Source organism: Aedes aegypti, chromosome 3, assembly GCF_002204515.2.
Source record: "Aedes aegypti strain LVP_AGWG chromosome 3, AaegL5.0 Primary Assembly, whole genome shotgun sequence".
NCBI classification, from domain to species: domain Eukaryota; kingdom Metazoa; phylum Arthropoda; class Insecta; order Diptera; family Culicidae; genus Aedes; species Aedes aegypti.
In genome coordinates this window covers 264,943,202-264,969,536 of record NC_035109.1, presented here as the reverse complement: position 1 = coordinate 264,969,536, position 26,335 = coordinate 264,943,202, and the positions used below count along the sequence as shown (strand labels likewise).

The 26,335-nt window shown below is 38.8% G+C and overlaps 1 protein-coding gene across 5 annotated transcripts in view; it reads left to right on the top strand.

Annotated features, from left to right (window-relative positions):
- The window catches only part of LOC5573755 (protein mahjong), a 62,970-nt gene that overhangs the window by 12,733 nt on the left and 23,902 nt on the right, over positions 1–26,335 (top strand). For 3 of the 5 annotated variants that reach the window (XM_021852680.1, XM_021852677.1, XM_021852682.1), the window contains exons 2-4: positions 852–2,522; positions 14,816–15,315; positions 20,006–21,105. In XM_021852680.1, coding sequence (XP_021708372.1) covers positions 852–2,522; positions 14,816–15,315; positions 20,006–21,105 — 3,271 coding nt within the window. The remainder of the gene's footprint in view (positions 1–851; positions 2,523–14,815; positions 15,316–20,005; positions 21,106–26,335) is intronic. The other 2 variants (XM_021852681.1, XM_021852678.1) reach the window with 1 other exon arrangement.

Sequence of the window (26,335 nt, the reverse complement as noted above, 5' to 3'; positions counted from 1 at the left end):
TTTTCATCTACTTGCAACACATTGCCGATCATGGACCGCTACAGATGCGATGTTTTGATCGTGCTTCTAAATCAAGTGAGAAAGAATTCTGTAATGCCTGCTGTAAACACTACTACACGCAAAAAAATTGTGCGGTAAAAACTACCATTTTAGGGGGTTCACTTAAGCGCTCGCACCGGCAATTTTCAGCAGACCAGAAATGTGCTTGATTTTACCATGTCTGTAGTCGGAATCAGATTGTTGTAAATTATTTCTGTCAAATGTGCCAGTAATGCGGTGGGGTGTACCGTAAACATAGTAAATTGGTCTGAATTTCCATGGTAGTTTTAAGAATGGGCGTAGTCAGCTAAAATAGTTATTTTTACCACAGAATTTCATCCCGTGTACATTTGAAAGATAAAATCCTAGCGAAATCAATAGAAGAATCAATGGGTGAACAGATTTGTGAAACACAATTTTTTGAAGGTCTATCTGGAATATCTGGGGTAAAAGCTCCAGGTTGACTTCTTGTGAATATCTTAAGCGAAATTCACGGAGAAATTTTTAAATCACAAAATGACCTCTCGAATAAATCTTCACAGTAATGCATAAGGAAACCTTTGAACGAATGTCTAAATGTCTGTTTCTGATAAAATTTACATAAAAAATACATAACAAATGTCACAAGTATACATGTCGTTATTCTCAAAAAGCTCTTAGAAATATCCTTAGAGAAATGTCTGGCCGAATTCTCTGAGAAATCCTTAAAAGAAGGAGTCCTGAAATTTTTAAAGTTAATATCTTTAAGACATTAAGACGATACCAGCCCTGCACAAGAAATAAATCGAAATAATCATTACATCCCATTTCAGACTAGCGGAAATCTTCGAAGAGGAGACAGAGGTTTACATGCGCAAAGACCCGGACCCCTTCGATGAGCGACACCCATCGCGAACGGACCCGAACAGTGAACTGGGTCGCATGTTGAAGACCCTGTTCCGGAAGGATCACTTCATGACCCGGTTGGTGAACGACTACCTTCGGGATAATTTCTTCACGCGTCAAAACATCCAGCAATGCTCGCAACCCCTGAATATCGCAGCCTGCCGGTTGATACTGGTGATCATGCCCGGTTTGGAAACGTCCGCCGTGTTCCAAGCGGAATTCGATCATCTTATCACACGGCTGTACGGATGGGCCGAATCGAGCCCTGAACCTTTGCAAAGCTATGCCACTGGGTTGTTGGGAGCTGCGATGGAAGTGCAGGAGATTGCTGTTAGCTTTCGGGAGCAGAATATTCGACTTTTACCGATCATGCTGAGGCGGTTGCACGTGCTGCAATTGGCTCACAGAAATCGCGATCGTTTGGCGGAAGCTGGCGAGGGAATGTCCAGTACGGCGTTCCAGCGGATGTTCCAAGGAGAGGCAGCTCTAATATCCAAGAGAAATTCCACGGAAGGTCAGAGCGAATCTGCGATGGTGGATGGCGCAGTGGGTGGAGAAGTCGTGGAGAGGCCCTTTGCCCATTTGGGACCATCTGAGGGAAGTGCGGTACCTCCTAATGGTGTGTCTTCGGCGTCGAATTTGAATACGCTCTTCCAGAATGAAAACAGTCAGAATACACAGGATGCCCAAGGTCGCCAGGCGCACCGGAACATGATCCCTATCTTTCCAGCCACGATTGCCACCAGTCAGATGCTGATCTTGCGATACCTGACGCCGATGGGAGAGTATCAGGAATTCCTGCCGCACGTTTTCGAACACAACGCGATGAGTTTGATCTTCCGCTACATCGAGAATCTGGACGCCAAGGACACCTGTCTGGCGTTCGAGGCGTTGAAGTATCTGGCATCGTTGCTGTGCCATAAGAAGTTCTCACTGGAGTTCATCGCGAATGGAGGTCTAGAACGGCTATTGCGAGTTCCTCGGCCTAGTTTGGCCGCCACGGGAGTTTCGATTGCTTTCTACTATTTGGCGTACTGTGAAGATGCAATGGAGAGGATCTGTTTGATGCCACAGAAGATCATTACGGAATTGGTAACCTACGCGCTGTGGCTTCTGGGATGCACCCACGATTCCGGACGATGCCACGCTACGATGTTCTTCGGCCTAAGCTGCCAGTTCAAAACAATGATGGATGAGTTCGACAAGCAGGACGGATTGCGGAAACTGTACAACGTCATCGCCGTGCTTCCGATCCTGATGCCAGCGGACGAATATCACCTGAACGATGACGAGGAATGTGCAGCTCGACAGGTGGTCCGACATGTTTGTGTCGCGTTGAAGAAGTACTTTGAGAATCACCTCTACTACAAATACAATCAGGTCACGCGGCAACAGTGTCCCACGGGGACGTTGGCACAACCGGTCTTCAAATCGGTAAAGAACTCTCCGGAAGTTATTAGCGATCAGATAAGGACGCTGCAGGAGTTGCTTCCCATGAAGGCTCGTTGGTCACCGGTCGATGAATTTCTGGATCTGGGAGGAGTTAATTTACTGCTACGTATCATCGCATTGGCCTACGAGTGGAACTACAGTGGACGGTGAGTAACTTGTGTTTGCTTTTTTCTCCACAGTGCAACATTTTCGGGGTTGAACAAATTCTGACTTCAGACCCATATACAGGGTAGCCACCGAACCGGGAAAAACGGGAAAAGCGGGAAAAAGACGGGAATTTGAATCCACCGGGAAAAAGACGGGAAAAACCGGGAATTTGAGATGGTCACCGGGAAAATCATTCTGAACGAATATCTTTAAGCTCCTAATCTACAAACTACCTAAAATAAGTTGTACAAAGTTGATATGGTTGATAGTATTGCCATTAGGCATCTGAAATCTTGAACAAATAATATATAAACACTAATGATTTAATTTCTTGTACAAATGGTCTATTTTGCTACACCAAATTTCTTAGAAATGTTTCAAATTGGTTGGCAATATTTCGAAATATTTTATGGTTATTTTTATGTTACTTGAACTTGATTGTTTTTTCTCCAACTTATCCGACTCAAAAATTTGAATCAGAGTCTGAAAACTTCTTGCAGAAGTTTTATGCATTCAAACATATTGGATATATAATTTTCTTTAGTTACTGAATAATAAATTAATATTATCGGATATTTTTAAAGCAATGCTTTCTCTATAAGAGCTTCTAATGTATCATTAGTTCGACTAAAATAGACTAAATCGACTAAAAATTGAATAACTAAGGTGAGATACAAATCTTCATTTTTATGAAGAAAAAAAAAACCGAAAGATGTAAAAATTTGGCATATCTATATAAATTAAAATGGAATGGTGTTTGTATGTCGCGAGTTAGCTTGAGAGCAGGTCAATTTGTTTTGCTCAAGAACTCCAACGTTTTTATGTGGAATAACATATTTGAAAATCCTCCGAGAATGTTGAGAAAATGGGAAACGGGGTTAGAAGCAAAGAAGTGTAAGTGACAGAAACCTAGTTTTGAAATAATCGACTTTGAAGTTTTTTTTTCATTCCATACTAATTGTACAGGAGCCAAAAAAACAAGCCAATCTCCTATAAAATAATATTATTTTTCCTATTTGACAGAAAAATTACCTAAACATTCCGTCGAAAAGCTTGAACAAGAATTTTTAGTATATTCGATTAAAAAACTGACCAAATTGTCCCCATTTTGCGTTTGGACCCCTCAATGAAAAACCGGGGAAATTTTGAAAATTTTACCGGGAAAACCAGGAGAAAAGCGGGAATTTCAAAATGGATATTTGGTGGCCACCCTGCATATACTAGCAACACCATATATGGGTTTTAAAAGCTTAGTTCGAAATTTGGAGGTACTATACATATCTCGTTAATTTATGGAAATTTTCTAATGCAACTCCCAGATGATTTTTTTTCACACAAAATGACACAACTATGTGAACAGAAACTCTGTTATTTTTCACTTCTTTTGGTAATGATTCATGAACTGTTAAAATTTAAGCACAGACAAACAGACGTAACACTTAGAACAAAGCTCGATTAAAATCATAGTCACGAGGACATGTGCACCCAATGCTAAAATCACTGTGTTTGGCCGATGCGCCAACAGATGGCGATAGTGTGTAAACGTCAAACACGAACAAAAACGATGCGAGCGCTGCGGGTGGCGGATTGGCCACCTACTATATTTTTGAATCGACCGTTAAAAAGGTGGTCGATGAACAATGATGAGAGTGTGACGTCTGTTTGTCTGTGATTTAAGCATGAATGTCTTCCACAAATATACCGTGAAGGCCCCATACTCTGCGCAGTTAAGGCTTTTCAAATTTCAAACAGCTGTAATTAATTGAAAACTAAACACAATAGTCTGAAATTTTGGGAGCAAATACTTATTGATCTTATGTATAAGGAAAAAATATAAAAGCTTCACTAAGTAATGATTTTTATTGCAAATTTTTATTTTTTCTTAAGGGTGTCCGTGTTCCTAACTCTGCGCACTCATTTTTGCAATGCTCCTTATTCTGCGCATTTAGGTTCCTAACTCTGCGCACTTGATAAATTCTTTATAACAGTTAAGTATTTTACTAAAAGCATTACTAGCAGTTGAACTTTGAATTAATCTGCATTTTCTTACTTTATCCGGCATTACGTCCCTAGTGGAGCTTGGAATGTTTCTAACATTAAGTGAATTTTATCTATAATTCAATCCATGATAATTACTGTTAATGAATGCCATCAAGAGCAACTCTCAAAATAATCGAAATCATTATCACCCTTATTCTTGTTTACGGTGGATCCAACTTTCGATCGAATCCATGGCCAATTTGATTTTGCTAGCGTAAACGAAAATGCGAAATTTTCGATCAAAAGCGCATTCGAACGTAAACAAGAATGGGGATGTATATGATTTCCAAAACATGTAATTAACTTCCTTCCTTTGTGGCATTACGTCCCCACTGGGACAAAGCCTGCTTCTCAGCTTAGTGTTCTTATGAGCACTTCCACAGTTATTAACTGAGAGCTTACTGTACCAATGACCATTTTTGCATGCGTATATCGTGTGGCAGGTACGAAGATACTCTATGCCCTGGGAAGTCGAGAAAATTTCCAATCCGAAAAGATCCTCGACCGGTGGGATTCGAACCCACGACCCTCAGCTTGGTCTTAACTTAACATAGTTTTCTAAAATCTAAACCAACATACAAAAAGGGTACAAACTACGTCTTTTTTTCGTTCACCCTAGGCGTGTAAAGGAAAATTAGCTTGGACTGTTTATGTATTCTCACTAGAAAATATAAAAACCAAATTTTCTTTGGTTCGGTTCGGGTCCGAATAATGAACGATTCCTATTGCAGATCAATAACAGTACTTTATAGGCGTTTCTATATGGCAAATACGATTAAACCTCGATGTTTCATTACTCGATATTGACTCATGGAACTATACAAACAATCTAAATTATTAAATAATTAAATTTTTTATTGCATGGTTAGGGAGCATTCAAAAATTACGTCCATCATTGAGGGGAGGAAGAGTCTATGAAAATGTGACATTGCATGCATTAGGTCCTGAAAAAAAATCGCGACAGGGATTGAGGGGACGGAATGTAGAAATCCTTAAAATATGATGGACGTCATTTTTTAATCTTCCCTTACTATGATGGTCCCCTCAAACCATTTTCCAAAGCATTTGTATTCCATATCACGAAGGTGTCGACAAGTCGATGGTTCCCTTCAATATCGACCTCTGGAGGGTTGATTGTTTGTTGAAAATAACGTTTTATAACTGCTGCGCATAATAAGGAACATAGTTGAAAAATGGTTCCTTACTATGCGCACTTAAGAAGAATAAGAAAATGAATAAAAAAAAGTTGCACTTTACCAGTGATGATTGCTCGATAAATAAACTAGTGCCTACGTACTAAAAATCTGAAATATATTATCTTCAATTTGCTTCAAATGACTTAAGTGATGAGGTACTCCCTTAGCATTTTTGCTAACGGGCAGTCAATTTGGACGTTTTTCAATATTTTAAAGCTATTTGATTTTTTATTAAAGTAATAAACGTAAATTTGTCAAGAAAGTTCTTCGCGTACTTTTTTATTACTATTGTAGCAAGATATGAAAAAAAAGTTGTAAACAAAAATTTAAGTATTTTATCAGATTTTGGTAGATTTTGGTAAAAGTGTGCAGAGTTAGGAGCTGCGCAGAGTTAGGGGCCCTCACGGTACGCTATTAAACAACCGAAGTAACTTTGCTGATAACCTAGAAATGATCCCTCGTCTTGTTTTGATCATACCGTAAAACGAGATGAATTGAAAAAAGTGGGGCGAATAGATACCAAGCGACTTACAGTGAGAAATGCAACTGTTAAGTAATAATGAATTTGAAATCCATTTTCAAATTAAAAAATTTGCGGCATTTTCCATTTAAACATTAGAAAGAAAATATTAAAATCCAACCGTTTTTTTGATAGCTTGAAACATCCATCATTTTTTATGATTCCTAACATGATCATAAAATTGAAATGTTTTTTTGTTTTCAATATTTTTTTTCCTTCACTAAATGAATATATTCTTATTTTTCCGAGATCGAATTGAAAGTGTTTTTGAATTCTTGTAGGGTAAGTGTACCATTAGTGGTGCACCTAAGGGAAAACAGCTAAAACATGATGATAAAATCATGAAATATATGATTTTAACGTATCATTCGATAGATCTCAAATCCTTCTTTCATTCAAATGTATAAAAATCACGATTCATTTGAAATTTCCTTGCAAAAAGCCTTGCACCAATAATAGGAACACTGTTCCTTTAGTGGAGGTATGTTTTAAGAATGGTTCCTTTAGTGGCGCAATCCATTGATTTCTTATGGGACCCTCCACTATGGGTTCTGATGCACCACTATAGGTGCAAAGGAGCAAACATTTTAAGCAAAATAATTGTTTTCAATAGTTTTACGGTTAAGTTTTATAAATATTATTCGATTACTTGCATCATTTTCGCATCGCGCATAATAGAAAAATATCACATAATCATTTACAGTGGCCCAATTTCATATTCGTACAGGATACTGTTTCCACATCAAGTTAGTAAAAAACTATTAAATGAAGTATTGAGCTACAAATACTTTATCCACATTGAAGGTAACAGGTGTTATCTATTGTTTGCCAATCACAAAATGTTTCCATTTACATTCATCTTTGGATTAATAGAAAAGTATTGAATTGATGTTTAAAATTCACCCAATTCCATATGCGTACTTCTACCAAAATTCATACGCACAACGTTCAAAACTAAATTTAGGAGCTCTATTTGATTACTGAAATGCTTTATTATGATGTTCAGATGTAGTGAAATACATTTGGGCAATTTATTAGTGGACATATATGAAATTTAGGTAAAGTTATGAGAAATGTCAGTTTTCCAATGATTTTTGCTATTAAATCCTATAATTCGAACAATAACGTTTATTTTTGTCATTGGATCCAATCTGTAGATTATACTCGTAAGCTCTGATAGAAATTTAGTTGAAATATATATAGTTTACAGAAATCATAAACAGTTTTTATCCCTTTTGAGTTCAGAAAATTGTTGTGCCATAAGTTCAAAACTCTTCTAAAATGATATTTTTAATCAATGTAAACCAAATTTTCATTCTAAACAACAGGTAAATGTTAATTTTTAATTTGTCTGTAAAAATAATTTGAACTACGAACTTCGTTTTACAATAAAGTACCCTAAACTACGCTGTACATACCTCCACATAATTGATGTCATCGTAATATTCAATTATCTTTGAAATAATATTCAAATTATATTCAAAATAGCACCCTATTTTGCAATTTATTGATTTTATAAGACAAATACAAAATAACTTGAATGAGCAGTGAGCATTGATATACTGTTTAATAGAATATATCCTGTTGTTTTCATCATTTTAAAAAACTTTTGTGTTGCGGTTATGGTAATAATATTTATTCTTTAAATCTCTATAATCATTTTTGGTAGTAAAATGTGAATTAAAAATGATAATTACGCAATGTTTTGATAGGAACATTAACTATGGATTATGTATATACATTTAGGAGCCAAACATAAAGAACTTGACTAAAATTTTTGGTTTTGGATTTGTTATAAATGTTATACTACCTAAGATTCAAAAGTATAAGTTGTCGATATCCACTCCTAGCTACTCTAAAACTGATTATAATTTTTTGAAACTTGTGCAATATTCGCAGTTATCATTCTTAAGGAAGTGATGTTGAAAAAAAATGCAATTTATTGTTCGACTTACCGAATATTTTAGCAAAAAACATGGGAAAACTGGTATTTTTCTTAAATTTACTTAAGTTTCAAATATGTACGCTTTAAAATTTTCCAAATCTATTCTACTGCATCTGAACAACACAACGAAGAGCTTTAGTAATCATCTAGTCCATTAAAAATTAGTTTGGAATGCTGTATATTTCTTTTTTGTTAGGTGTACGAATATGGAATTGGGTCAATTATAGACACAATCTCAATACTTTTCCATTATTCCAAAGATTTAAGCAAATGAATACAGTTTGTCATTGCCAAACAATAGATGACACCTATAACCTTCATTATTGATAAAGTATATCGAAGTCCATGCACCATTTAATAGATATATACCAACTTGATATGAAAACAGTGCCCCGTACGAAAATGAGATTGAGTCACTGTATTAGCGCGAAACATGCCAAAACACACTACCTCCACTATTGGAGCTACCTCCACTAAGGGACCGTTTGCCCTAGGTAAAAAAATAGTGCTTTTTTATTAATAACTTACTATTAATAATGTTAAATTATTCCTTTTCTATCCACATATGGGAGAGCCCAGTATGTTGCCCAATACTTATGTCTCCAACGGTTCATGATTTATCATTGAACAGCTGCTTTTAGGCGGAGGATCTGTTAATTTGAAAAACAGTATCAAACCTTTGAGAGTTTTTTTTTTTTTCGCTTAGGTCTGTACTGCCCATAACTGCATATTTGTAACATTCGACAAAAGTAGGCATTGAGTAAATGGGATAGCAAGTTTGCATTTTACTGCAGTATGGTAGGAAACTAAAATTTCAAAAAATCATTAAGAACTCAAAAGAGCTTATTCGAGGCTGAAATTTTGTACAACTCATATTGCATATTGGGTGAATAGTCAGAAAATAATTCTCATAGAAATTTCGTTGCTACTACATTATGAGGCTCATGTATAATCTAAATGTGACTGTTATGCGGTTACAATTGCCAATGTGACAAAACAACTTGGTATTTTTTCGAATTTTCTAGAACAATCTCACAGATTCTAGTAAGTTAATCGAAAGTATTTATCATTTGATGACTCTCCATGGTATTAACTCCAATTTGTCAAAAATGTCGAATGTGACTGTTATGCAGTTATGGGCAGTGTACGGGTTAATCTAATCATCGGTCGAAATGTTCTTCACATGAAAATACATCACTCTTGTGAATATGCCGTGGCGGTTTTATCATTTGTCAAAGTGTTAATATAAAAATGTTAAGAATAGTATTTTGGTCATGTTAACTCTTCAGTGTTTGTGCGGATGTATTTTGGGGTCTACCGTAATGTCATTTGGCATACAGTCGTTTAGCATAAAGCCATTTGGCATAATAGTCGTTTGGCATCATTTAACAAGGAAGATACTGTAGTGGTACAGTAATATCGGGGACCATAAGGTGGCAAATAATGACGCTCACTAAAATAAGTTTTGCAAACCCCAGTTGATTATTGAAGTCGGTTTAAGTGAATGGTGAATCTGACATGACATGTTAAAACTTAAGTAGACCAATCCAGAATCTTTTGAAAATGAAGTGAATCAGTCTTAAGATTTAAGTCTTAAATTGTTAAGTTTATAAGACCTGAATCATTAGAAAATTAAGTAAATCAATCCTAAACTGCTTGGAAGACATGAATCACTGAAAAATGCAGTTGAAATTACTTAAATTCGAAATGAAGCATTCTTGAATTATTCGAATATGAAGTAATGCACTTGAATACGTAATAAATTCAACACGAATCACTTGGAAATGGAGCGAATCTATCATGAATCACTTGACTATTTAGTGAATCAGTCCTGAATCGCTTGAATATAAAGTGAATCAGACTTGAATCACTTGTATATGAAGTGAGTCTGACCTGAATCACGTAAGATGAAAGTAAACGAAAGCCAAATTTCGAATTTTCAAGAGCACAAATCTAGAGAACTGAACATCCATTTAAGAAGAAACCTTAATCGATTGATCACCACCACCTCCGGATTTGTGCTCTAGAAAATTTGAGTGTTGGCTTCGATTCATCTTCACTTTAAACATGAAGTATCCCGACTTGCTGAAACTATCAACATCATAACTTGATGTGTTATTTAGATATGGTAATTTAGATTTGATAATATCGGTTGTTATAAATTAGATGCAGGATGTTGTTAAAATATCTAAAATTTTGCCCTACATCATATTAGGTCCTGACTTGAATAATGTGAATATGATGTGTGTCAGGCATGAATCACTCACACATGAAGTAAAATAAACCTGAATCCTAAAAAGATGCATCGTATCTGAAATACTTGAATATACAATGGATCAGACCTGAATCACTTGAATATGATATGATTTCGACCTTAATAACTTCCGCTTCCAAATTTCAATTCAATTTCAATTCCAGATTTCAAGTCACAGATAATTTCCGAAATCGGCTATAATGTGGCCACTACTAGGGTGCCGGTACCAATGGTTGTAATGTACCAGTAGATTGGACTATGGAATAAAACGTACATTTTTCGATAAAAACGACATGTGTTATTTTTGGTGGATAAATCGCCTCTAGTTTAGTCGATTTGCCAAATTTCAGCTTTTTATTCTATCAAAAAGTCATATAAATAATTAAGTTTACGCAAAAAAAAAAATGCTCCCTTGCACCAATAGTTGCCGTCGTGCTCCAGTAGTGGATCAACGGTTGGAAGCAGTTTTTAGAATGGATGTAAAAAAATGAAGAAAAGTCCCAGAGTTGATCTTTATGCTTCATTCGAAAGATATTAGTTGCTGTTCCGAGGAAAAAATGTTGAACCTATGTAAAATTTACCATTCGGTTTAAAATTCCTTGTATCACTCTCGAACGTCTACTACTGGAACACGTGTATCAATTTAATGTTAAAAAATTAGTTTTATCACTCTTTTTGTATTTTTCCCATATAGTAGAGGTTGAAATCTCTCTGTTGACGCCAAAAGATCTCTGTTAAGGCTCTTCGTTATTTTGTTATGATTTTTTTATAGCTTAGGTAGTCCACTAATGGCACCGACACCCTATATCAAGAAATTTTAAGAAAAACCCATCAGCGTAAACGTTTTGAGAAACAACTGAATTGGATAACCATGGGTCCTCTATTTGGTTGACCCTACAAACGGCCATTCTTGGGTATAAAGTGGCCAATTTGTATTTAAACATCTGTGTCAAGCTTATGGGAACGCATTTTCAGTGAACTATTGTGCTTGATGTCTACTTTTCGAAGATTGAAACGGTTTAGTATCCAACAAATCTATAGCCGGTTCTTCCATGAGCATGAACATGAGCATGATTGACCGCCCGCAGTTGCTACTCCGTTATTGCAAGAACAGCTGTACTTACACAGGGAACCAACAGACATTACTCGGGATCAGTAGCATCCTCAATGTGTAAGTACTGGTGCTCTCATTATTATAATAAACAATACCGGCGCCGGCTGCGTCCGAATGCAGGTCAATTTGGGAATGGGAGTGTATGAACTTTTATTTATTTATTTATTTGATAACCATCAACAGGCATTTGCCCCAATGATGTAACTTATAACTATGATTTCCAAAACAAAGCAACAAAAATTATACACATCAACTCGAATTACAACAATCGTATAAACCAAACAATAGGACTACAATCACGATCGTTAATAACAGCAACTATTTTGTTCAATCAAATTGAAACATATAACATGAAGCGATCCTCTATCCACGCATTGGTCTCCAGGTTCTATTCCCAAAGTTGACAAACTCTCTGCATCGTACTCCTTTCGGCCAAGTTGAAGTTTCCAGCGCTGTCTCACGATAATAATGCTCTATTTCAACTTTGAAAGAAATATAATCTAAAGACGATAAATCCTTCCATGGCGGAACCAAACACTTGATATAACGAACTTGCTCAACTCCGATAGCCTTATTAATCATTTGCAGAACTTCCTCCTCTGTAACGTCGTTTGCAATATTCGAAATATGCAATTTCAAAGAATCGTTGCTCTGTCCTTCATTCGCTCGATTAACGCTGACTCTGGTTGATGAAAGAGGTACATAACTAGTACTAGGTGAAACACGGAATTCTTCCTCATGTGTAGGTTCATTCACACATGCGACAGATTTATTTGTTACGTGGTCCTGCATAGTGTTAATTTTTTCCCGCATTTCTGCAGCATCCGATTTTAGTCGTTCAATCTCTATTTCAAGCGGTTTGGTATGAGATCGCATTTTATTCACCACGGCACGGAACTTTATGGTTCCCATGAGCTCTGTGCATTCGTCACACATCCAAAAAATATTCCGTTGAGAACAGGCTCTTCTTTGATCTTCGGACAAACCGACACATTTGGCATGAAAACGATTCATCTCCACGCAGAAGCCTTCGCAAACAACGCTCTCGCCAACAACGCAGTCAAGTTTGCAAGTTTTGCAGATTCTATTCATTGCAATGGTTTTAACCCTATTTGTGACGGAATTGACGGTGCCGGTCTCAAACACAAGTAGGTAAATAAGACAGCGAATTGGCGATAACAATGAGATGGACTGCGTGTTGTTGCAGCATATGATTATTGTGATCGTTGTTTCCAGCTCAATTTCTATCAATTTTTCGGCTACTAAAACACCACAATTGATGTCACTTTCAATAATTCCGGGTTTCCTGGAGTAGTATTCGTCGTCTACAGAAGTTTCACTTCAAATCACAACGCACAACATCAGAAAATACGATAATACCGAAGGAGCTAAGCGAAACAGCGGCAGCAAATCTCGGGATGCTGAGGTTATGGGAGGGAAATGTTGACGTGTTACTTGCTTTACAGAAGCCGAGGAGTCCTCTGCACTTCCACAAGAAAACACTGGGAGTTTGGATATGGGAAAGGATTCGTTTTGGTAAACGATAAATATATAATTAGAAATGAATACGTGAGCATATAGAGTAAAGTGGGGCAAAAGTTCGAGTGGGGTAAGAGTTTCTTTTTAAGATTTCTAGCTCAATTCAAAACAAATCTTATAAATGTCATGGTGGTTTGAATGCTATTCAAGTAAGGGACTTTCAATCCAAATATCATAAAAAATGATTGAGATTTGGAAAAGTTATGGCTATTTGTTGTTTTTCGACGTGAATATTGTAATTTTTGGTCAAACTTTCGTAGCATGGAACCAATTGAAGATAAAATCTTTTTCAATATTTTATGTAAGGGAATTTCTAGACCTATCATAAGGTTGCTTTGAGGTGTATTAGTTTTTGCATAAATGCTTGAAAACAATTTTTGGCCCATAGTGGGGCAAAAGTTCGAATCAGCGGGGCAAAAGTTCGACCCATGTATAAAATCACGGAAAAATTTGCAAATTGCCTAAAATCCACATATTATCTTCAAATTTAGTTAAATTTGTCTGATCGTGTTAAAACTGTCACCAAAATTTTGCATTTCCACTTAGTTTTGCGAAAAACTGCTATTTTTGAGTATATTGCAATTAACCCGGTTTTGGGCAATTTTTTGATGAAAATTTAGTGTGTATTTTTCGTCAAACTTAAGTTTACGGCTGGTGTAAAGTATGCCTGTCATAAAAGGATCGATATTTTGTGTTTTAGCCAGCGAACTTTTGCCCCACCGGTGGGGCAAAAGTTCGAATAAGACAATCAATTTTAAAACTATTATAACTAAAAATGGGTAAATATTTTCACACAAGTTTGTTCAGCAAAATTATAGCCAATATGTTGAAGATTCACTGTATAGTATTTGTTTTGTTTTAACTGCTATTGTTTTCCTGGAAACTTTGATTATACCACTAAGGTCGAACTTTTGCCCCACCTTACTCTACACGAATGACCGACACAATACTGATTTCGTTGCTCGCTCGACAGTAGCATACAACAGATTCAACGTATCAAACTCTACTGACGCGTTTGTTTTTTGATTTTCACCGGCACACTTCGTTTTTTCTTCCGCGCAACGCGAACCGGACACAATGGATCCGGATTCCGTCGCTCGCCCACAAGGAGCATGCAACAGATTCAACGGATCCAACACTACTGACCTCTATAGCCGGTTCTTCCGGACATTAAGTCTGAGTGACACATCCGTTACATTCTAAACGGTACAAAACTCTTCATTTAAAATGTTGAATACCAGATCTAAATAATTTTGCAAATTAAAATGATTGCCATTACGACTAAATAAAGATAACTTGGCATGTCCTCCGTCATTTTTACCCTACATGACCCAGCGACCCACCGGAAAAACTGCGGCCACAGGAATATTCCCGAGTTCCTCTGGCCACTTCTAGAAACTAGTGAATCAGTATACTGTCGAAAAAAAAAACAATTTAAATTCGTTGTGTAGCTATTCGCTGAGCGGTGAGGGTTTTAGTATTTTTGCTTTCACTCAGGCCTATATGAGTTAAGACATTTTTAAAATATTGCCGTACCAAAGAAAAATCAAGCCGAAAAATTAGATCTAAAGGGTTTAACTCCTATTTTCGAATAGAGTATGACTAGTATTAGGATTTGAAGTCAGAATATTGCTTACATTTGGTTTGTTGCACTGTGTATATGAACTGCCTCATCGAATATTAGCTCTTACAGTGGTGAGACGGTCCGCGCCGCTTTGGACGTGCTGAACGTGTGCTGCGTGATTCCTCGAGTGCATGCCGTATTCTGCGAGCGAATCGAGTTCCCTGACGAGGGTTCCGCCGCCGGTATCAACATCGTACTGGGAGCAGCGGAAGGCGAAATCGTAGCGGACGCAGAAGTCCAGAAATCCGCCCTGGCCGTTTTGGTGCATACGGTTTGTGCCCCTCTGCATCGACCGAGTGGTTCTCTCGCGCGGTTTGGGTCGGCCAAGAAACGAATGCCCAATAAGAACTCGGAAGAGTTGCTGCAGAAAGTGTGGGAGAGCGTCCGATCCAATAACGGGATCATCGTGCTGCTATCGCTGATGTGCGTTAAGACACCGATCACCGATGCGGATTGCATACGGGGGATGGCCTGCAGGGCGATGGCCGGTTTGGCCCGATCCGAAACAGTGCAACAGATTATCGGGAAATTATCGCTATTTGTCAACGGGCAGCTGCAAAGTAAGTAATCATAAGTTTAAAACTTAAAACCTTTAACCTTGGGTTCCCTATATACCTCCCTTAAGTTATCACACTTGATTTAAGGTGAAACAGTCTGTAATCTTATTATATTCTAAAATAATCTTTATTAGAGCTAATTGCGACTGTTCTGTACAAGAGCTGGTAATGGAATCACTCTTTTCAGAGTAACTTGTCAGAATGCCAACTCAGAGTTGGCTGCCATGGACTGCTACGATGCTACCACTGGATTGCTTGTGATAACATCTCTCCCTTCTTATTTCCGGAGTACCCAGTACGGTTCGAATCTTGACGGCATTCTAATTGTTCGCTTTGGACGGATTCGTACCTCTGGAGTAACTGAAGGTATACTTTCTGATTCTTGTTGATTAGCTTCAGGTCCATGGTCATCTTCGTTGGTAGCTTGCAAATGTACATCAGAAATGTCTGATATTTCCTGATTTCCAGCTGTTTCAACCGGAATAGTATCTTGAACGGGTATAGGTTTTGATTGTAGGCCAAACATGTCAACCAGTATACTTAATGGTGATCTGCTGGAATCTGTAACGCTGCTGCTTACTTCACGCCACTTCAGCTGGTTTGCATGGGATCGAATGAGCTTGCGTCTGCCATGCTGGTTGTCTAGTAACACGTTGTAGTTTACATGTCCAAACGCCTCAATCACGACTCCTGCTGACCAAGTCCATTTGTTCGCAGAATAAACCTTGGCATATATTTTATCTCCGGCTTGAAACGAACGGAAAACAACTCCATGCTTTTTGTTGAATTGATCGTTCTGCTGCTGGTTCACGACTGTGGGTATGCGTTGGGTTGGTTGAAGTAAACTGAGAGCTGTACGCATTTTGCGACCAAGTATTAGTTCTGCTGGCGATTTTCCTTGCAGTATACGACTTGGTGTAGAACGGTACGTTTGTAGAAATACCTGTAGTGTCTTGGCAATCTTCTCCCCTTCGTTTATTTTAAGTAGTGATCTCTTCAAAGTGTCGACAAACCTCTCCGCCTGGCCGTTGGATTGTGGATGATACGGTGCTGTTCTTAGATGTTGGATTCCATTGGATTTACAGAACGCGGCGAACTGCTCCGAGGTGAACTGCGATCCGTTGTCCGATACCACAGTTGAAGGAACTCCAAAACGGGAAAACAATTCGTCCAGAAATTCAGTAACACTTGATGTAGTTGGCGATCGGACGATCTGAACCTCTGGCCATTTGGAATGAGCATCGACGACAACCAGAAAATATTGATCGAAAAACGGTCCTGCAAAATCGATATGAATTCGTTCCCAAGGACTTGCGGTTTGAGGCCATGATTGCAGTGGAACCTTCCTAGGCGTTTTCGAATGGGAGGCACAGTTGTTGCATTCTCTAACGAAAGCTTCAATAGCATTGTCTATTTTCGGCCAGAACACGTGACTTCGGGCGATGGCTTTCATTCTCTCAATTCCGGGATGACCACGATGTAATTGCTTCAGAATACGGGTACGAAAATTGTACGGTATTACCAAACGATCGGCCATCATGACACATCCTTTCACTACAGTCAGAGTTTCACGATACGGAAAGAATTGACGTACTTGCTCATCTTCGATACTGTTTGCTTTTGATGGCCATCCTTGCTGATTTAAACGGACCACTTGCTGCAGAACGGGACACTTGATTGTTTCTATTCGAATCATGTTGAAAGTTATTGGCAGTATTCCGACAGCTTCGTCTAACGGAACTTCAATATCTTCTTCCAGTTGAACAGCAGCAATAATGAAATCCTCGTCAGGTTTCGTGTAATTGTTGATCAGCCTCGATAGCACATCCGCATAGCCAAACTGTGTAGTTGAAACATATTCAATCTCGAAGTCGTAGCATAAGAGAGTCAGCGCCCATCGTTGCAAACGGTTTGCAGTATGCAGAGGTATTCCTTTCTTCGAACCAAAAATTCTCCGTAAGGGTTGATGGTCGGTTTGCAGCGTGAACTTCCTGCCCAGAATCATCCGATGGAATTTGGTTACTCCAAAAACCAATGCTAAACCTTCTTTTTCAATTTGGCTGTAACCGGCTTCAGCTTGCGTCAGCGTTCGGGAAGCATGAGCGATTGCTTTCAGGTTACCATCTGGAAAACGATGCATGGCAACTGCGCCGATACCTGATTTTGATGCGTCTGCAGCGATGATGATTTCCTGTTTCGGATCATAGTGAGTGAGCAGCAAATCCGATTGCAGAATTTCCTTGATCTTCTCGAATGAATTTTGACATGCTGAGGACCAAACGAATTGGACATCTTTCTTCAGTAACGCATCGAGAGGACGTCGTAGGTGGTGCATTTTCTTCACAAATTTTGAATAATAGTTCACAGCACCCAGGAATGACCGCAAACTGGTAATGTCGGTTGGGGCAGGCATCTTGGAGATTGCTTCAATCTTCGATGGATCCGGGCGTAGTCCATTTTCATCAACAATGTGGCCGAGATATTTGATTTCCCTTTGAAGAACGCTGCATTTTTCTTCGCGAAGGTGAAAACCGTACTCCTCCAGGCGCTTGAAAAGAGCTTCGAGACGCTGATGATGCTCTACTTCTGTTTTGCTGAATACAATGATGTCGTCCAGAAAAGATTCAACTCCTTCGAGGTCTGCTATCATGCCGTTCATCAATTGTTGAAAAGCTCCGGGGGCAGACTTCACACCTGGCGCCAATCTGTTGAAACGATAGAGTCCTCGATGGGTATTGATTGTTAACAGTTGTTTCGCAAAAGAGCAATCACGAACAAAGTGCATGCCACCGCACTGCCAGCATGGTGTTCTTGGAACGCTAGAATGCTTGTTGTCCTTGGTCGATTGCGCAGATTGGTTCGATTGTTGCTTCTTCTGTTTGACTGCACAGACTTTTGCTGCAATTGATGATTTCTGCTCGATCAAGGCGGTGTCGTGTTTCAAATTCTGCAACCGTTGACATTCGTTGATGAGGGTGTCCAACTTGCACTCGCCTTCTCCATCTGCTTCTAGTTTTGAAAGTAATCTGGTTCTGATGTCAGCTTCCTTCGGCGATCTTAATCCGCAGATGAAAATGAGAGATTTGAATTGATCGGCTGTGATACGGTTCAACTCGAAATCCTCGCATCGTTTGTTGACTGTCGCTGCATAGGTCACGTAATCCTCTTCCGCTTTCTTCGTTATTTGAAAACATTGATACCGCTTGCTGAATAACGTGGTTCTCATTCCGAACAGTTGCTTCAACTTGGAGACGGTGTCCGCAAACGAAAACTCACGGTAATGCTTCGGTAACAGGAAATTCACGTACTTGTCATGCACGTTCACGCTGAGGCTTCTTAATAGGAGACGGACCTTCGCTGAATCATCCAGATTAACGCCATCCTTCAGGAAAAGGTCTTCATATTTGGTACCATCGGTCGAATACTAAGCCGTTCTCGGGATCGTAGCAAAACTCACGGATGTTTGACGCTAGGGATTCAATGATGAATTCGGGGCCGCTTGCTGTCCTGGCTGGAGCTTCTAGGTTGTTGAAACGTTCCATCATGGCCATTAGATGAGCATTCTGTTCCACCATCTGCTGATTTTGCTGGAGAATGAGCCGGAAAACATCTTGACCTCCGAGGTTTGCTGATGGTTCTCCTCCCGATAAAGACATTCTTCTTCTTTTCCGAGATTCCAGAGTGGATTCTTTAATAACTCGTCGCCAAAATATTATATTCTAAAATAATCTTTATTAGAGCTAATTGCGACTGTTCTGTACAAGAGCTGGTAATGGAATCACTCTTTTCAGAGTAACTTGTCAGAATGCCAACTCAGAGTTGGCTGCCATGGACTGCTACGATGCTACCACTGGATTGCTTGTGATAACAAATCTAACTTCTTAAATTGCACTAAAACGTCAAAGGCACTAATCTCGCGAAGTAAGCATCCAACATGACTGAACTTCTTGTTTTGGCTTTGTGCACTAGCAGATAAGAATATCAGAAACGTTTGCCAACTATTTCTCCAGTTTAGAGCCTTTGAAAACGCGAGTAGGCTCACACGTCAATCTCTGTGACGGCCATTTTTAGATTCCGAGATGACCTTAAGGAAAGTGTCTTCGCAAATGACTCATGACGCAAACGACCATTCACCCGATTCTGTTTTTGCACGGTTTTTTTTACACGGCCGTGCAAAAAAAGTTTCCATACATTTTTTTCCGCCAAAACCTTATTTTTGCATGAAACGTCGAGAAATAGTGTTACTTTTTTTGCACGGTTTTAGAAATTTTGAACTGAAAACTTGTTTTGCACGGTACGCATCCTCCGTGCAAAAACAGAATCGGGTGTACTTAATTAAAAAAAAATAGGAATGTCAGTGACAAATAATACTTCCACTATTGGTAAAATGTTCTGATAGTTGCGGTATATTTCTAATTTATGTTCCTATAGTTGCGGTGTCCATTGTTTGTTTATAGGATCCTCCATTATAGGCACACTCTACAGCAATTATTGGTACAAGTAAGAATTTTCCTAGCAGTTTTGATTGTTTGATTAATTACTCTCTAATTGTTTCCGATCATTCGGGTCGAAGACTAATTCAGACATTTTATATTTTCCCCGTCACTGGTTTTTGCTGGTATTTCGTTAATTGTGAAGCAATTCAAACGATGTTTTCAACTGTTTCGTGTTTCCCTCTTCATCCCATTCACAGGTCTAATGCGCGACCCGATCCTGCAGGAGAAACGAGCCGAGCACGTCCAGTTCCAGAAGTACGCCCTGGAACTGCTGGAACGCGTCTCGGGCAAAGCGAAATCGGCCAACAATCAACTCGACACCTCACTGGCCGACATTCACAAGGCGAATGTGGTTGCCCAGACTAAGATTCAATTCAACGAGCAACAGCTGCTGGAGTTGATCCACCAACACCTGATGGCTCGAGGCCTGACCGAAACGGCGGCCACTCTGGTGCGGGAAGGTGGCATCACCGTTCCGAATCCCATCCTTCAGCAGCATCAGCAGGCGACTAGTTTAAGCAGAAATTTGCACCATTCACCTTTCACTTTCCGGTCCCCCAATCCGACCAACATTCAACGCGCTAGGATACGAAGTAAAACAAGTGACGGAACGTTTAGTCACTCAACGGCACAAGCTAATCTTCAGGCTGCGCTGGCGGCGGCCAGTATAGACGGTCCAGTCCCTGCCAATGGCAGTGGGGAACATTTGAAGGTTGATGTCACAGGCGCGGGTGTTTCTTCCGGCCAGGATTCACCGCCAGTAGATCCCTTCACGCCCATAAAGTTAATAAAGAAGACATCCGCAGGAAGTGTGAGCGCAGGAGTGACCGCAGGCGGAAGTACCACTCATGGAAGCAGCTTGAGCACACCGTTTGCGTCGTCTTCCAGCAGTACCCATCAACGTCCGCTGCAGAAGCAACTTTCGGCAACGACGGACACCGCCTCGTTCCTGGTTCCGGCATCGACGTCTTCCAAAACGACCACCGCCGAAGTCCCCGGCTGCTCCGTCACGCTGGACACGATCATCACGGAGTATCTCACCAATCAGCATGCCTTGTGCAAACATCCGATGTCCACGTGTCCCCAATTTGATCTGTTTGTGCCACACAAGTGTCCGGATCCACGCCCGAACAGAGCGTCCGGCATGAGCATCAACTTTGCCACACGGTTCTTCAAACGGCATGCCGGCTATTCATCGCAGCGATTCGACCGGCGACTAGTTCATTCTAATTTTTCGGCTTCCCGTGTGTTACGACCGCAGGACTCGGACTTCTTCTTCACCTGTTGCGATTTCACGGTAAGTCAAATTGAATTGCGAGAAACTTGATAGCGTGATAGACATTCGTTTAGCCGAGCTTCTTAAATGAAAAATTTCTGATAGAGAATTCTACCGAAATATTATTTGGTCGTAATTATGCTGTAACTAATACTATTTCAAGAGTCAATGCTGGTAGCAGTTCATTTAGAGGTCTCTATTTCAAATACTATTACTTGACTTTTCAGCTGATTTTTCAAGAATTTCTTCTCAGATTCTTCGTGGAAAAGCTTCAAAAATTATCAAAGTGATTTCTACAGAATTTATTCTAGAGATTTTATCAATCCTCCCACAAATTCTTCCAGCAATTTTTTAAAGGATGCTTAGAGGATTTTCTCTTTTTGACATACACTTGCTACAACCACGTATTTTACAATTTCATAACACTCAAAAGGTGTACAATGTCACAAGTGTTGCAAAACATTTTTATACGTGAGAAAAACAATGTACCGTAAGGACGCCATTCACCGCTCATGCTCCATTCACCGCTCATTGAATTATTTTGAAAAATCTGAACAAATTTTCACAATAAAAGTTATACCAAAATGGATTTTATCAGAATGAAATTCATATGATTTTATATTATAGATAATTTATAAAAAATAATGTTAAGCTGTTTAAGCCGGTAAACATGAGTTTAACAATGATTTTATTATGGCAGATCGCAAAATGCTTCTAAGCTGCCACGGTTCAATATGTTGTCGCACTATAGGTACAAAGAATACAACCAGCTAATGAAAGTAAATTCATTCCAACTAGAGCTGTATATAGGGCCTCATATTTCAGATGAGCGATGAATGGCGCCCTAAACCTGTATCATTGGCATACATGTCATTCGGTACTATTATACATTTTTCACATTTCAACTTTTTTCCTACAAAAACAAATGTTGAATCTTGTGTCTAGTACAAAAAGTTGTGAAAAATATCAAACAGCCGATTTTTGACAGAATTTTACATGTTGAAATGTTGTTAAATGAGCGGTGAATGGCGTCTTTACGGTACAACGCAATTTAATAGCAAAAATGAATATTAGATATTACACAGCACAATTAACTGTAGAATTCAAATGCATACTGATGGCAACTTCCTCCGCCCGTGAGAAGCGAGAGAAGAGAGGAGAAAACTGCCAAAAAAAGTAAACAACACACGCATGGTGTGAAAAATGCTTATAATTTTGGTCAAAAAACATGAATGTCAATGAAATATATTGTGATTTTGAGCTTTTATGAAGATGTTGATGAATTCATATCGACGACAATACCTTTGTAGGGGGGTCTGTAGCCTTGAGGTTACGCTTTCGCTTCATAAGCGGAAGGTCATGGGTTCGATTCCCAGCCCTTCCACGAAAAACCATCCAGCCACCAGAAGACGCCTTACGGAGGACCGTGCTTTGGGGAGCACATCCATCCTCCGTCAGTATCAGATGGTGACTGAGACAAACTGACCCTCTTCGCAGGCAGCTAGCCTCACTAATAGCAGAGCTCTCTCCTACCTGCTCGGTGTAAATATAGATAAGTTGAAAATAGATCTGTATCGATAAAGAAACTACAGATCAACTGAGTCCGGCACAGTAGTGGCCACGAGCACAGAGTGCCTAAAAAAAAATAATACTTTTGCATGTAACGTTTACAAGTAGGGGGAGATCCCCCAGTACCGGACACTTAAGCCACTAAATTCATAATTCGAAAAATATTGGTTTTATGTGCTCGTGTTACCCATTTATGATAAATATTATCATTTTTATAGTGTACAAAAATAAATTTGAAAATATGAGTATGAATGTTGACATTGCATTTGGATGATGTATTTTAGTACCAAATTGATCGATCTTGAAAGGTGGCACCCAATACCGGACACAATCTGGAAATGCCTCGAATTCTGTAAATTTGAACATCATTGAATGTGTTTACTTTAAGAATAGTATATAATTGCCATTTCAATGCATTTGCAACATTCACAAGAACAATTTGAGTATATCATAGTTTGCAAGATGTCCATCAAAAACCTCTTTCTTATATGATGAAAAATAGCACATTTTACGATGTTGTTCTGAATGTTCATTTTTCTTAATTTCATTGCATGTTTGATACCATGATCGACGGAATCCATGAAAAATGAATGTATTTTGAGACACTCGTGCAATAATTACAAAGATATCATATAACAAATCAGGCTGTCCGAAACTGGGGGACAGGAGGTGCTTAAACAAAATTGTAACTTGTCCATATTTAGTCCAATTATGGTACAAAATACATTCATACTATCAAATTAGGATTATGTTCGAATATGCTTGCGTGATCCAAAGTATTTTTTCATATTCAAAATAATTACAAAATAGGCTCAAAATTAAGGCAATACGTCAATTTTTTTGAAATTTTCAATCTTTTGTACTTTTTTAAAAAGGCATGCATATTTCAAGGATGTGTTATTCTACGCAAACATTAGTCTCCAGAATAGCTTCCTTTACTACTAATACACCATCTTGATTGGACCACGATTTCTCAATGTTTCGACTTTGTCCGGTATTGGGTGCTGTCCGGTACTGGGGGATCTCCCCCTAATACTGCCTACATAATTCTGTGGGTGGAGATATACATGGAACATGATGATTACTTTTGACCGACGCACATAACATTGTGCTCCGTCTTGCTGGGTGGCTCGAGAGGGTGCATTAGCGGGTGGCTTGAGTGGGTGGCAACATTATGTTGACGTGCTCAATGAACTTTCACCTTAATCGTCTTCGGTTGTGAGCGCGCGGTGCAATCGTCGACAGTGTGTTCATGAGCAGTCGGATAAATTGTGGTCGGATAAAGAATCCATTCCGGTTTGCCTCGCATTTAAAGATGATTGAATAATGCCGTTGTCATTGTCGCTACCTACATGCATGCTAGAGCGATCAGTATCAACCTGTCGAACATAGAGCTAAAACTAATCAGCAACAGCTTTGTTGATGTTTTGATTTGGTAAGAAATTGTCGATTGAATCGAAATACGCACACAGAGAAGACTGCAAAAATGCTACCGCCGCCCGTGGTAAAGCTTTAACAAATCTCTGCCTAAGTGAATCCAAAGTGCCAAGAATAGGCATACGGATCCTTTGAAGAAATATGAGGATATCTGGGGTAATTCTAGAAAGAACGTATACTTTGAAACAATACTGGCTTAAACCTTAATGAAATCGGCTTAATCTTAATGGCTTAAACTTTAATGAACGATTTTTTGAGGCGTCCCGTGAGGAATTTGATTACATGTGCACTGATTTGCACAAATCGTTAAATTTAACAATGAATATTTGAATTGTAACTCATTCAAAGTTTTTATTTTCTTCGTTTTATTCACTCGTTGTTGGTTTTAAGCATTTTGGTTGATACGATGCAAGCCAGAAAGACGTCCAAATTGGAACTAAACGATTAGAACATTTTTGATAAAACCTCGACTTGATGAAAACCGAATTTCGTGGATTTTGAAGCTTCTGCGAAAATTTTCATTATCTCTAACGATGTTGTTCTACTAAATGATACTTCTTGTTAGTGATACAGCTTGTTAACTGTATCACGATATGCTAGTTTTTGAGCAATATGTGCCAGCCCTGGGACATATCGTTGTACACTATTTTTGATATTTAAATCAAGGCTTTTAAGTGAAATGATGATTGACTGTTCAACGCTGAAACCGCAGTAACCCACTTTTCGCCCATCGCAAGCTGTTGGTCCATTCAAAACGCATGTATGGCGTTGTCGCTTTCTCTTCCAACAGCAAACGTCGTGACGCCAGTTGCGCGCGCTTTCTCGAAACTCGCAATCCGCGCTATAGGCAATTTCTCTCTCGGGTGCACAAAGTGGAGTGCACAAAATTTTACCTATACAATTCCACTGTTGGTCAGAAATGCCAATAAAAATGCACATTCCTGCTATGTTCATACACGCTATTCTCGTGAACAAGAGAGAATACACGACTGGACTGGATATTCTCAGCAATACAATGGAGAGACGCACGGCAGTTTATCTTGTTTGCTTTGCTGTTTTCGCTTGCTGGTTGAGCGAGCTAATGGGAGAGAGAATCAAACGGTGGAAACTGGGATTGTTCACTGAGGGCGATTATGCATATTATGAATGGTGCAAGTATTGGAAATTATAATGTATATTTTTATTTTATTAATTTGAAATCTTCGACTGTGTAGTGCACCAAGTGCACCTTACGACGAGATGCCACTGATTATTTTAATTCTGAGAATTCCGTGAAGCCATAATACCCTCCCCTTGGTTATGCGACCTTGCCGCGATGGGAGGGCATAATCCATTAGCCCATATGATGGAAACCAAAGGCGTAACCTGTAGTGGTGGTATCACATTTTGGCATTTTTTGCTTAAAGCCGCGTCATAATTCATATGGCATAGACGCAATAATATCTCGGATGTGATCCAACGGACATTCTGCGTCATTGATAGAATTGATGCCCATTTCAAATAATTAATCTATTCGAAGTGGACATTAATACTATTGGTGACGTTCAGTTTGCCTTTTACTAACCAGAATGATCCGTAGCCACTCTTACTATTAGCTAGCTAGATACATCGTTATCATATACGACGTAGGGAATACTTAGGAACTCTTAGGAAAATGACTAGTAGATTCACTGAGTAGAAATAAGTGGCGACAATCTTATTTTAATATGGTTTTTACATTGCCATAATAAGAAATACCTCTTTTGTAACAGCGGTATAAATAATCTAATTCCAGCTTCATTTTCGCAAAATTTACAAGTAGAAAGTAGCCGTTGTGAAGCATTGCATTTGCCACCGAAAAGTGAATCTTGTAGGAGACTGTAATAGAAGCCTAAGGTAACTTAACTCTTCAATATTCACTATAAAAATGACTAAGGAAAGTAAGACGCTGAGATCGATCATTAGGGTACACTTGCTAGTTTCGAAAAATTGTTTAACAGACAAGGAAAGCGACTTTTTTCTTTAAGGATATATGAACGTAATGACCAATAAATACTTTTAACAACAAAAAATGAAATTAACTAGAACTACTACTAAACAGCCTAATTTTGTTAAGACTTGACGACACTTGACATTTAAGACTCTAATCTTACATAAAAGACAATAGTAATCAGAATAGCACTTGAATGACAAATTATTCAAAACCATTTCGACTAGATAGTATTAGTAATGCACTACTATTTCAAACAAATTTATTTTTTTATTT